Genomic DNA, 14,647 nt, shown 5'->3' with positions numbered 1-14,647 from the left:
GCAAATAAAAATGAGTACATGTATTTTACCTTGGTTTTTGCATTGACATTTGCTCCCTGCTTCAGAAGAAAGTTGACCATTTTCACGTTTCCATAGTGACAGGCCACAATTAAAGGAGTGTAACCAAGCTATAAATAATAATAAACAAATAAATTACTACTCTAGTAGTTAATACTCAAGGGGGGGGGCATGGAGGCAAGCAAGTACAGGAAGAAAAGTGCAAGTCATCATGACTAGCTGAAGTAATGAGGGAGAGAGGGTAAACCTAAGTCTGCAAAGTTGGAATCTTTTTGTAAAGATTCCTAATATCTGCTATCCATTTGGACTTGCTTTCAGCAAAAATGGAGAACCATTATAGACTTGTGAGCAGGAGAGTCATAACTAATTCAGAATGGGCTTTGAGGAGGGGGAACTTGGACTTGTGGTGACGTGAATGGGGGCTACTGGGAATAATCCAAGTCAGAACCTGTCACAATATTACAGTGATTTGCTTTACCTTTGTGTGGGCATCCTGGTCAGCCCCATGTTTGGTGAGAATATCAGCAACATTCACTTTATCTTCCTGGGCTGCAAGGTGTAAGGATGTGAGTCCACTCTATAGAGAGAAGGGAAGCAAAGGGGTACAATTGAAGAAGAAAATACATTGTATCATCTATAATACTATGTCTTGAAAAATCCTAAAAAATTCATAGCTTCTCCCTAGAAACTGCATCTTCTGATATCTAAAACAAACCCTCCAAGTTAATATGACTTTCCATCTAAGACATACTCTCTAAGTTACTCAACACTTTCCTCAAATTACATTTTCTATACTGTGTGCTTATATTATGATGCAAGCCTTTAAAATAACTCAGCTAATGAGCTTCCAAACAATATTCATTTCAAACCCATCTGTGCCTCCTGTTGAATGAATTTATTTCCTTAAATAATGGACCAACCAGTTACTACTTCTACATTATAACCACAGCAATAATCTATATTTTCATCAATAAAACATCACATCAATGAAAAAAATGTCCAGAGTTACAGGAAATGAGTTCAGAATAATTTTCTCCAGCATCCAAAGATAGTTTATATTTTGGGGGTTCCTCTAAGTGCTAAATAGTGACCCCATCATTTATATATTGCCCCATAAATTTGGCCAGTTTTACGTAAATGTCCTGGCACATATACATCAAGTAATTATTTTAATTATTTGAACATGCAATTAAAGTACAGTTAAGAATTAATAAAAGATGAAAGAATAGAGAAAGTAGGAGGGAAAAGTGGTTTATTCAGTCAATGCCACAGTCTGGCAGCCCCACTACGTATGCAAGTATCTCCTGTCAAGCAAAATTGAAATTTAAAGAGTATCTTTAAAACCTAAATCATTTGTATGTTTAACAGGTGTTTTTTGAGTACCTTTCATATGCCAGGAAGTGTTCTAGGCACTCGAATATATCAGTGAATAAAAGCTTCTGCCCTTTTAGAGCTCATATTCCAGCTAACAGTATATTCATGCCGTATGTTTCTCTCCTGCTATATTCTTCAAATACCTAGTATATTTATCCTCTTCCTGTACATCCTGCATCTGTATACTGAGGTATCTTACTTGTCCTCTGATTTGGCACCCCCCTCTCCCCCAATTCACATCCAATTAAAGCTGACCAGCCCTCCCAACCATGGCTCTGCAGGCCTGCTTTACTTCTATAAGCTGACAAGTTCTCTGACCTTTAAAAAATCGAAGTGATATTTACAGAGAAAGAAAAAATTCTCCAACTAGAGAAAGGGCTTTATATTTAAGAGTCCAAGGCTTTTTGATTCTTAGAGTTCTGGCTGAGCTTAGCTTTTGTTTTTCTTTCTTTTTTTTTTTGGCTGTGCTGTGCAGCTTGTGGGATCTTAGTTCCCCAACGAGGGATCGAACCCAGGCCCTTGGCAGTGAAAGCTCTCAGTCCTAACCATTGGACCACCAAGGAATTCTGGAACTCAACTTTGAGTTTCATAAACCATGAGGATGAGATGGAATATGCACCCTTTTGCATTAAAATGTTATCACTTCTAAACAAATAGTATACAGTCCTAAAGTATAAACAGTATGAATATTAGGACAAAACAGAAGATTATTCTTCATGTTGTTTTTCTCCATATTAAAATAGCAAACATAAAAATATTTCTCCTTTGAGATCATCGGTCTTTTAAAAATGTTATTGAAGTGATCATCAAATATCTCAAAGGCATCTTTAATGGCCTTTCAAATATGTGTGCTGTTTTCTACATTATTTTGCAGAATGGATTTCCTACAATATAAGATTGCAAACTAACAACCAGTATGAAAATCCTCTATAGTTTATTATGGTAAGCTTGCATACCTAAATCAAATTATGTAAACCTTCCTAATAAATTAAGAAAATAGAAGATGTTGAAGGAGTTCTTTTCAAAGAAAGTAATTTATTTCCTAAGATGTACCAGTGGACTCTACAGTCGGTTTTATTTTATTATTACATGGTGATTGGATAAGGAATGTAATATCATTCCTATATTACAGTTCTTACTGAGAAATAATCATTTAGAGAATATGAAATTACTGATTTTAGTTGGTCTTAAGTAGAAAAAGAATATATGTAATTTACAAAAATGGGAGAATTTATTATCAGCTTTGCTTATTACCTGAGATACTTTCATGGTTGCATTATCTTATAATTTATTTATTTCATATATAACTTATTTATTAATTATTATAATGTATAATTATAAATAATACCAACCAAAAGCCAGGGTTATATTTTTATATATTATATTGTTATTCAGATATATCTTAACATATTTACTAACATTTTACTCTAGTAGCAAATATCAGTACATCATGCCTTTGTCTTTAAGACACCACCCAATGTTGAAATCTTTGTTATAAAGATAACGTAAATACTTTGTGATTCAAATTGAATATTTTTCTCCATTGCTGAGTGGAGAAAATATTCAAAAATACTCATTAAATATTTGCTAATTGACTGCTAAAATTCTCTCACAGGAAGTAATATGTTTAGAAGAATACTATCAGGGAGAACATGGTGAACTGATTCCACATATGTATCTACAATTTTTATGAATTAAAAATTATACCATCAGAAGCACTGTGTGATCAGTTTCATGAAATGTCTAGAATTTCCATTCTACTCAAAATTTTGCCTGATTTGTTTATGGATTTCTTGTGTTTATTTTTGAATGAAGATTTGTTTTTAATGGACAGTAAACACTTACATGACTCATTTGTATACTGATGTTAAATGAAATATTCTACTATAGGTTTCATGGTGAGACTATCCCCAGTGGGGTAAAAGACCACCTGAGAGGCATGATTTTAATGACCACAAGGAAATCCATGCCCCAGACTTTAATGACCGTCTGACACACTGAATTTCACCATAAGGCTTCATTATGTTCATTCTCGTTAAAATGCAAATATCTTTTGCAGGGCTAACCGTGTAATTAGTCTCACCGTGCTTTAAAAAAGGATCGCAGAGGCCTTTTGATAGAGAAGAGAGAAGTGCGTAAGGCAAGGGATGTACTGGAACACTTCTGAGTGATAAAGACACAGAATAGGGCTCTAGAGGCATTCAAGACAGCCTGTCTTTTTCACAGCTCTTTCTAAAGGACATAAGCTACACGACACATTTACAAATGTTATTAAGACCAACTTACAACTGAGTCTCCAAAAGTACTAATTAATTCAACAGTGAGATGTGGAAAACATCTTATTTGTATATTTGTGGAAAATCCTAAGACACTTAATTTTCGCTAAACCCACACCACGTGTTACAAAAAAGTATTAGGAGATCTAACTGATGAGCTAACTTATAAATATAGGCTCCAATTTTTTGTTTCTCAGCAGCTGGCTCCAATGGAGTACATAGAAGTATATATAACTATTACTCTATTATAGTTAACCTGCTGTCCACAAAGGCCATTCTCTGGAGAGGTGCTTTATTAAAAACACTGATTATCTGACCACCTCCACAACAACCACCCAAGCTAGGCTGAACTGAAGTTGGCTCAGAAATCTTTATTTTACTGAGTTCCCTGCTCCCAACCAACAGGTGCCTCTGAAGCTCAGCCCAGCTGAAAATGACTTAGGTCATGGGCACAGACCAGCAGCTTAGAAGCAATTGCTTGGGCCGGAACCCAGATGAAACTGCCACCTCTCTCCCTCTCTGGAATTTGGAATTAGGACCAGCAGGTACTACGGCAATCTGGACTGACTGCTTGAACTGCAGCGATGGGAGGCTATAGGGTAGCCTCTTTGGTCACATACACAGAGACGCACAGGAAGCAGATCCACAGGGAGAGGCAAATGAAACTGACCTGTAGGGAAAAGTCAAGGTGCAAACATGCAGCCCTGCAGGCAGAGTCTGTGAGCCTCACTCCTTGCTTGCCTGTGATCTCCCAGTCCCTCATGAGGCTTGACTCCTTTGCTACCCTTGAATTCTATGAGATATTCCTGTTTCTCTTTAAAACCTGCCCCCTCTTTGTTCCAAATTATCTTAGACTGGTTTCCATTTACATTCATTCAGAAGACTCTTCACTAAAGCAAGAGGCAAAACCGGAATACCTTGGTTGACATGTGGATATTTGCTCCCTTATCCAGAAGCAAGGTGACCATATCTGTGTGCCCCTCTTGCGAGGCCAGATGGAGTGGAGTGACTCCTTGCTTTGTCACAATGTTCGTCTCTGCTCCGTAGTTCAGGAGTGTGGAAGCTATCTGCATTTGATTCTTCTTGGCAGCAATATGTAAAGGAGTATAGCCATTCTAAAAAAGTAAAGATAAAACACATGTAATTTGTAAGCTTAGCAATTGCCGTGATATAGGTCTGAAGGAAATAAGAATCTCGAATCAACAGAAAAGTTAAAAGTGCGTTTATAGTAAATCCAGATTCTTGCCCATCATAAGTTTCCATCCAACAACACCCAAATCTTTGCAACCCATGTCACAAGGCACCGCATTCTACTTACATGTAAGACAGATATAGACACAAATGCCCCAAAGCTTAAAATCTCCCCCTCATAATGCTGCTCCTGAAGAGCAATAAGCCAGATTCCTCTTGTATATGACCGTCCTTTAAATACCTGGTGATGGTTTTCATATCTCCCTTTAGTCTTCCCATTTCCAGGCTAAATTTCCCTTTCCTTCAACTATCCGTGACAGAAGCCCCATTTCTAGAGCTCTCTCCCTTAAGGATGACCTGCTCTGGACTGATTCTAGTTTGTCGATATAGCTCTTGAATTGTGCTGCCTGGAACTGAATACTATATTTCAGACATGGTTTTAATAGAAGAGAATAAAATGGAATTATTTCTATGGTCTTGTTATAACATTCCTACTAATGTGCTTCTGGTTGGATTGTACTTTTTATTCACTCAACAACTATTTAGTACGTACCTAGCGTATGCTGGTCAGTGTGCTAGGTGTGGGGATATAGAGGTGGACAAGACCTGATCCCTGTCTTTAAGGGGCTGCATTCTGGTGAAAAAGATATTAGTAAAATAGGCTTCTATTAATCCTATTAAGTTAATTAATTAATCCTATTAGGTGGTGAGTTAAAATCCTGGATCCCCCCCTTCATCTCTACAAACTGCTCAAAAGTAGCAATAAGAGGCTACTAGTTTTATGTGAGAGTTTGTAGAGAGGACCAGAGGAACTCATGCTTTGTTTACAACAGCCAAACTTTAAACCCCATACTTAGTTAAAAGAACAAACAAACAAACAAAACCCTGGAACAAGTGTAAGTCTGGAACCTGTATTGTTTCCTTTCCTTTTCTTTATCAAGTCAGGTAGAATTTTCCATGAAAAATGCATGATAGAAATGAAAAACAGTGGCTTTGCCACTGACTGTGGCATGCTGAAGGGAAAGACAGCATATTGATCAAGGGCTCCTTGTGAAACTCTAAGAAGAATTTTAGGTCATGGGATTTCCTGAAGTCTAACTGCAAAGGGTACCAAAAAAATAAAAAGGAGTTTTGAGAATTGAAATGCCCTTATGTGTTGTCATGAAACCTTGATCTTCAAACGTCCCTACATTATCTATCTACCCTGTCTTCCTTTCTCCAAGCCAAAATAGGCATATTTCAGTTCAGATGAATGATATTGCCCTCTAAGCTGCTCAAGAAATTCAGCAGCTCTTCTTGGAAGTCCTTTCATAGGTCCTTGATGTTCCACGTCCTCTAGAACATTGCACTTGGACAGTGGGCTCTATTGAATAAAAGGGCACATAGATTTTTGTGGAACCTATAAGTTTAAACACTTTTTTGGCTACAGTGGGCTTTCTTCAGCCCCAACTCCCCCTATTTCTGCAGCACAGGCTTTACCAAGGCTAAGCAAAGAATCAGTGAACCTACCACGTTTAGGTAAAGTCAGAGACCTATGTGGAGGAAGACAGGGAGGTTTTAACATAACAACCTAAGAGATCATCAGAGTATCAAATTTTTAGTAATATAAGAGGTCTGACTGTCCAGCAGATACTCAACCTGCAAGTCTGAAGACCCCTCCTAACTCCACATAGAGTCAAAGTTTTTGGAACCAAATAACAATAACAACAACAAAACCCAATGAAGACTAAGAAAAGATTCCGGATTTTGGTAGAAAGAAGCAAAGAGGTTCTAGGGTCCAAGGGACCACGTGTGTTGAGAGGTGGGGTGGGGAACTGTAGTGAACAGAGTGTCAAAAGTGGAGTTAGGGGTGGGGTCCAACCAACTGGCAGCCAGCCTCTCAGAGCGGCCCCCGAGCTACAGGACTCATGCTGATTGACAGGTGAGGTCAGATGAGTGGAAGACACTAGAGGAGCCTCCTGAACCCCCCTACTGTGGACCCTGGAGTAGAGGATGCTCTCCCTAGTCTTCTGGACTTTTTTCACGTGTGCCAAAGAGTAAGGACCACACTCTATAGAGGCTGGAGATCAAGGGTACATTTGTCTCTTTAGAAGATCCATACACATTATTTTATGTTAGGTCTTCTCTCCCTGGTAGATTGAGAGCCCATTGTGGGAGGAGAACACGTGTTTTATAGTTTTACTACAATCCCTTCTTTATACATATGTGTTGTATTGGGTGTTGATAAAGTCATATCTTTGTTCAAAATGGTCAGCCTAGAAAGTTAATGAAAAAAATACTGGCATGTTAAATGAGCAGATTTTTTTTATTCCATTGGAATAGTCGCTCAGTCTTCATTCTTCCATTCAAATGTATTGAGAACCCACATAATACTGAATGAGACACCTCAGAGATATGCAAATATGAATATAACATGATTAATGTCCTCAAGTAGTTTATAATCTAGTAGGAAGAAAGACATAAAACAAATGCATGATTGATGATATTACAGCAAAAGGGTTATAAAGAAATAAGAATGGTATGTGCAATAAAAAAATTTGTCCTGCTCTTTTAACAGTTTAAATATTTTATTATAAGCCGTATATTTGTAGCAATAAAATATATATGTGTGTATATATACATACATATATAGATCTATATATAGGTATGGGTACAAAGTTATATATATATAATAGTTTATTATATATAATTTGTTTATATACAAAATATACTTTCACAGAGTATTCCATTTTATTATATATGTATAATGTGTATAATTTAAATAGACATGTGAGTATATATGTACATAGTTATATAATAGAAGTGGAATAATTCTCCTCTACTGCTTTGTGATGCAGTAGACCTAGTGGTTAAGAGTGCTGCCTCTAAAGTCAGATTGTCTGAGGTCAAATCCTAGCTCTGTCAATTATTAGTCATGTGACTTTGGACGTACAAAGTAATCTATTTAAATCTCACTTCCTCATCTGTAAAATAGAAATCATTATAATACCAATCTCATGGGATTATTATGAGATTAAATGAGATATTGCATGTAAAATGCTAGGCACAGTGTTTGGCATGTAAGTGGTAATAGTTGTTGCTTTATTATGTCATCTAATATAGCATGAATATTTTCCCACCACAAGAAATATTTTTCTTTTTAAATAAACTATGACATCTTCTCAATATATGTTTACTGAATGAATAAATGAAAGATACGGTGATGACTTTATCTGTTATATGACATTCATGGATATTTTCAGTGTAATAAAGAGGCAGCTCAAATGGTGGGAAACACTCTGTCCAAAGGTTCAGGTCTTAGTTGGAGCTGTTTTATGAGTTGGTGCTACACATACTCCCCAAAATGCATTCCTAGCCTAGGAACTTGGAAGGATGTATGCTATAGTTAACACGAATGAAACATGTAAAAAACAAAGAGTCTTTCATATAGAGCACAGTGAAAAATTTGAAGTCAGAAGGAATGAGTGAATAAAAGGGTAGGTATAGCACAACATTCTGTTTATACGAGAGAAGGGAAAAACCTGAACTGCCTTTCTTACGTTTAATTTCTCAAAACTCATACTTGTGTGTCTGAAACACTGAGCGTTGGCAATCAGAGTCATCTTTACTGGTTCCTGGGCACGTCCCCTTAGTATTTGCTGACTTGTAAAAAATCTTAAAAGGCTTTGTGGAAGCAAACGGTCGGGAAAAAAAAAAAAAAGGACAATACCAAAAGCTACTATTGCCAGGACTAGTTGCAGTTATATCAGCACCATGTGCTTAAAGAACAATTCCCATGTCCGGTCAGATTAGAGTTCCACCCTACAGTCTGTAAATCCTTTCTGTGGTCCTCACCTTGGCAGTGGCATGAGGGGAAGCACCCTTCTCCAGTAACAGCAGCGCCACCTTCTGGTTGTCATAATGAGCAGCAACATGGAGCGGGGTAAGGCCATTCTGTAATGGGTGTGTTGAAGTTTCAGTATTAATAAATTAGCATTAGCTGCCCTGAAGCTGCCAGGATGCAAGGAAACTGGTATCGATTAAGTCCATGTTAATTCATTAATATAGTCAACAGGAAAAAATACAAATAAATACCTCATGATTTGCTTATTAGAAACGTAACTAAAACTGAAAATGATCCGTTGAGCTTTCATTAGCACAGGGCATCCTGATGCCACCATAACTAAAAGTCTAAAATGCCACGTAAGAATTATTACGTTAACATTGCAAGGATTCTTCTTAACATAGAGAAGTTCTGGGCCCTGTTGTGACAGGAACACACATTTGAGGCACAGCTCTTTTAAACACCTTCTGAATCAGTGTATATGTGGGCAGGTCACGGACACCGCCATCATTATCTATTTGGTATAGTTTCATCCGTTACATTCATATTCCTTTAAGAAGAGTGAGCCAAATATCTTGAAATGCAGATCTCCCAAGCTTCCAACGTGACCGAGTTATATAACAAACATATATGCTTGAAAACTTTTACCTTCCCTGCAGAATCTGCAGCAGCACGGCGTTGTAAGAGAAGTTTTGCCACATCCAGGCTTCCATACTTAGCTGCTACGTGCAAGGGTGTGAAACCCTTCTGAAAATGTGAAGAACAAAAGTAAAATGTAGCAGTTTTCTTTGTGACGGCTAACAAAATCTTTTTTTTACTGGTTAACATATTAAGCAAACTTATGTTGATTCTCCATTTGGGAAAAATACTGGGAGCATTAAATCTGTTAGCCATAAACAAGGAATAGGACAAAGCATAAAGTTTAACAAGCAAGAGTTTGGCTTGACAGACTGAACAAAAGAAATTTTATTTTGAGGGCTTAGAGACTGAAATTTGACTTTCTAAGCTTGGAATTTATGTGTCAGTAAAATGGCTCTGATTTGTGAGTGAAAAAAAAAAAAACCAACCCTGTCTTTTTCTTGCCTCTACGATTAATAGGATTGAGACAGTAATACCTCCTGTCCAGGCTTTCTCATTTTTCTATCCTTTTTATAATACCTGAATTCCAAATTTCTTTATTTAAGGTTTAGGGTAGTTCAGCAGCTATGATAAAAAAAATTATTTGTGATTCAGTTGATTGCATTTTCTGCAGAAATAGCAACATAAAATGGTGCACAGAACAAAAACAGTTCACCGTTTAAAAAGCACCTCTCGTCCTGACTTTTATTCCTTTTCTCAAAAGACCCACACTTTATATAAGATCAATTCCTTTCGGAAAATACAGTCTACTTCTGGCAGGATGTTGAGCTGATTAACACCAGACTTTTAAACTGCTGCTCTCCTACACATGTTTACACATACAGATTCAATGTCTTGTGTGCCTAACCAATGTCACTCTCTGTAATTAGCAGTGTGTTACAAATACAGCTAGGTCCCTGGACTCAGATCTCAAGGATGGCACAGTTCCTACACCATGATCTCAAATCCATCCTCTTGGCCAGACAGTCTAATCACATGCTCTTCTGGCACTACATTGGGAGTGGGAGAATTCTAAAGCTGACCGGGGCTTGCAAAACACACACAGCAAACATGCCTGGGTTAAGTGGTCTAAGATAGGGCTTATCCTCCAGACCATTTAAGCCTTCATCAGAATACAGAATATCCCTCAAGAAGCAATACTGCTTTTTCACAGTGTCACTACAAAAATTATTTTTAGCTAAGATGTCATTTTTCTTTTTGCTGGTTTTTGAACATTAGGTACTAAGAAGTCCTTGGAGCAGAGTAAATCTGCTTTTCCCAAGTGTGGGGCAAATATAGGAAGTCCATTTAAGCCAACATTTGCTGTTAATGCTCTCTTCCCTCTAACTCAATCCACACAATGATTGGAGTGACACTCAGGATGAAGTAGAGTTCTCTGAGACAAACCATGTGTTAAGAAAGAAAAAATAAACTCCTTATCCTTAAAGTCTTGCTGGAATAGTGATCCAGCCCCTTTATAAATTTGGAAACTATTATGAGACAAAACTACATAGAATCTTTACTGTAGAATCACAAAGTAGAGGTTGGAAAGCATCTCTCGAATCTCTTCCATCTTCCCCTATGTTAATCTCATCAGGATTTCATTTACCCTCTGATATTTATCAACACTTAGATAGCTTTACTGACGATGAGTCAACTACCCTTCAGAACCCCAGTCAGTTCCACTGTGGAACTGTTTTGTTTAATAGTTTCTTCCATTTAACTGTCCTAATTTACTATTGTTTTAGATATATTTTTAATTCTAAAAATCTTTGGAAGACAAGGGATTATGTTTTATTCCCTATTTCTGTATTTTATATATCTAAATTTCATTTATTTATCACCTTCATCTGATGAGACAATCACCCACTCTCTCTTGGGTTATTATTACTATTATTATTATTATTATTATTATTACACAGTTGCCCCTTGAATAACACAGGTTTGAACTGTGAAGGTCCACTTATATGTGGATTTTTTTCAATAGGAAATACTACAGTACTACACGGTCTGCAGTTAGTTGAATCCAAGGATGTGGAACCATGGATATGGGGAACCCAAGGTACAGAAGAACTGCGGATATGAGGACAGACTATAAGTTATATGAGGTTTTTCAACTGTGTGAAGGGTGGGCGCCCCCTAACCCTCTCATTGTTTAAGGATCAACTCTGTGTTTGTTGTTTAGTTTATGATTTTTTTTAAAAAAGATTTTAAAAATCCTTTCAACCCTTCTGATTTCAGCATTTGAATAATTACCAACTTCTTACATCAAAGCATGTTTTACAGCCAGAGGCAACCAGGTGAGTCGTAACAGCCAGCAGGCTGCTCCTATCTCTAAGAGGACAGATGCCACCACAGTACTTCAGTTTGTACTTGCAAACTCCCTTCTCCCCCAGATGCAGTATTTATGCCCGTTCCTTAGTAATCTGAATCACTGTTGTATTTGTGGGAATTATTTTGCCCTGTGAATAATTCACTTGTTGTAGGCTGTAATGTGTCTCATTCTTCTTCTCTTCTGTACTAGTCCAATTTCTTTTGCTCCAATTAGCTGTGTTCGTGTTTTATTCTAAGTCATATCCAAAGAGGGATCTCAAATATAATGTGTCAAGTGGAGAAAAAATTACTCTGCCCTAGCTCAAAACTTTGAACATAAGTAAAATCCTTTGTTAGATGACAATAACAACTAATAAAGTGTGACTCTCCAGCCCAGTTCTGTTTAGACACTGTGTAGCTGGTGAAGTGTAGGGAGCAGAAAGGGCATAATAGCTGAAACCAGGGTTGGAAAAATGCAAGATTATGTGACGTGAACTTCTAGGTAGTACTAAAACTCAACAAATACAGTACTGCCAATCTAATGCAATATTATCTTCCTCAGTAGTAATACTAGCTCAATGTATTTGGGAATTGTATTTTTTTTTCTATAATATATTCAGGGGAATATATTATAGATTTTTATCATGGAAAGTAGAGAGAAAATAACACTTGCTTTATGGAAATCATCTTAATTAAAGTTCTAGAGGGAATTCCCTGGTGGTCCAGTGGTTAGGACTCCGTGCTTCCACTGCAGGGGACCCGGGTTCGATCCCTGGTCAGGGAACTAAGATCCCACAAGCCACACAGCATGGCCAAATAATAATAATAATAATAATAAAGTTCTAGAAACAACACTGGCATTAATTAGAAGAAGAGAATCCAGCCCTCCTTTTGAAGATATTATATGTAATCTCACAATCCCCCTTGGTCATTTAGAAAATGAATCTAAAATATTCAAAGAGGAAGAAGAAGTCGGAGGCCTAAAGGAGATCTACCCTTCTTGACACTCTATGATTTAGGATTGCTCCTGGTCCATGTCAGCACGAAACCATTCCTCTTACCTTGGTAGCTAAGGAGTGGGCGGCTCCTGCTTCCAGGAGGACTGATGCCACGTCTACCTGGCCTTCCCTGGCAGAGATGTGCAGTGGTGTGTACCCATTTGTAGTGGCCGCATCTGGATGAGCCATATGTTGTAGAAGCAGCTGAACAATTTCTGTCTTACCCAGGCGAGAGGCAATATGCAAAGGCGTCTGTTCCTCCTACAACTCAGATCAAGTAAAAAGTTAGTGCCAGGACAGACCAAACTTCACTAGCAATACATTTCACTCAGATGTTTCATGATGTCTTCTTGGAATCTCCAGGAACCCCTACCCAAAAGGAAATTACTGCTACTCTGACTACAATTTATATCTTGTTATAGAATGACCTGTTTGGTCACAAAATCTTCCTTAAATTTTTTTAAAAGTAGATATTTCCATGAACTTGGTCATTGTTTTCTGGGCATGCCAAAATGTTTCTCAACTCATTAAGGCTTCAGCCTTCACTTATGTTTAAATATAAACCAGCTCATGGTTCTGAATAAGAAAGAAATCTAGTCCAGAAGTCCTAAGACCTAGATTCTCATCCAAAAGCTTTCACTAAGAGACAGTATTTATTCTGGGAACTGAATCAAGAGGAAAAAAAAAGAGGGATGCTGGGAAAACTTTGTTCTTACTCCACTCAGCAAGCCAAGGATACAAATGCTGGTTATTTTCTTCAAGGAGAGACTGTGGGTAAAGAAGATGTTGCAATCTGATTTAAAAAGATGTTGTTCCAGGAAACGTTGCAGATGGGTCTGGAACTTACATCCAGGGCTTCAAAGATGAAATGGAAGTCTGGCGAGGAGCAAATGGGGTTAAGTATTTGCCAAGTGCTTTTCATTTTAAAAACAGGGAGAGGATAGGGCTGGTATAAGGGACAGGGAGGGCACGTTCGAAAAGGCTCAAGAAATCACCTGACTCTAATGTGTGGTCAGGAAAATGTTTTCAGTGTTAAGAAAACGAGGCCAAACCATTGTCTTGATAAAAGAAAATTGTGTGTAACCTTAGTGATGAAAAGAGGTATATCTCTATAATCTGCCCAAGGGCATGTCATAACAAAGGTGAGAAAGGAAAAGCTGGGCCAACTTCCAGGGCTAAGAATGAATGGAGAAGGTAGAATAGAATAGGAAGAACTGTTCAAATAAATGCACTTTATCTTAAAGTGAAAAGGAAAAAAGTATTAAGTGGAAGGTACAGGAAGAGCTGAAATAGCACTGTATGCATTTTAGGGTGGTAAGAACTAAATAATAAACAGTAATAATACAATTATTTTAGCAATAGAATTGGAATTTTGGAAAAATTTGCACCTTATAAACTTCTTTCATGTATGATGCATACCTGACAAGTCCTATACTTAGACCTGAAAGGAAGGTGTAACATATATTATTCAACCATTTTCCAGAGAAAAGAGATTAAGAGGAATTAAATGAGTTTTCCAGGACTGTCCAAGGTTACGCAGCTATGAAAACAGAACTTGAATTCAGGCACTGGATTCTAAAGACATTTCTTTGTCTATTCATTCCACAGAAAGAGATATAATATGATGGCCTCTAAGAAAACTAACAGGACTAGAGGTCTCTCAGTAGCAAGGGAGACAGACAACACTTAAAAGATACAACTTTCTCTGAAATACAGAGGAGAAAAGAGAGGAATGGAGAGAATTAACAGTTACAAAAATAAATGGACAGCAAAACACAATCAAAGACCAAAGAACTTGAGGATAGCTATCGTGAACATCTGTTGTTTCTGGGTTTCCCTGCTTGGACTTCTGCCCAGCAGAATTTGATTGAGGTGGGTATTACAAGTGACACACTCTAACATGTGTTTTCAGCGAGCGAGGGGGAGCCTTAGGGCAATGGTGACCCCTTAAACCATAGCTGAGAAGCGGCAGTCCTTGACTGGTGGTGGCCAAGTAACTGCTTAAATTATCGATCAGTGTCTCTTGGTTCTCAGAG

General features: G+C 37.6%; 1 protein-coding gene across 32 annotated transcripts in view; it reads right to left on the bottom strand.

Annotated features, from left to right (window-relative positions):
- The window catches only part of ANK2 (ankyrin 2), a 689,779-nt gene that overhangs the window by 115,185 nt on the left and 559,947 nt on the right, over positions 1–14,647 (bottom strand). For 24 of the 32 annotated variants that reach the window (XM_082462711.1, XM_082462716.1, XM_082462697.1 and 21 more), the window contains 6 exons: positions 12,675–12,872; positions 9,331–9,429; positions 8,694–8,792; positions 4,586–4,783; positions 497–595; positions 30–128 (listed from right to left, as the gene is read on the bottom strand). In XM_082462711.1, coding sequence (XP_082318837.1) covers positions 30–128; positions 497–595; positions 4,586–4,783; positions 8,694–8,792; positions 9,331–9,429; positions 12,675–12,872 — 792 coding nt within the window. The remainder of the gene's footprint in view (positions 1–29; positions 129–496; positions 596–4,585; positions 4,784–8,693; positions 8,793–9,330; positions 9,430–12,674; positions 12,873–14,647) is intronic. The other 8 variants (XM_082462713.1, XM_082462715.1, XM_082462696.1 and 5 more) reach the window with 1 other exon arrangement.

Source organism: Balaenoptera physalus (assembly GCF_965194825.1).
Source record: "Balaenoptera physalus genome assembly, chromosome: 5".
NCBI lineage: Eukaryota > Metazoa > Chordata > Mammalia > Artiodactyla > Balaenopteridae > Balaenoptera > Balaenoptera physalus.
Note: the sequence above shows the minus strand (reverse complement) of the source record. Positions and strands in the feature narration are given on the sequence as shown.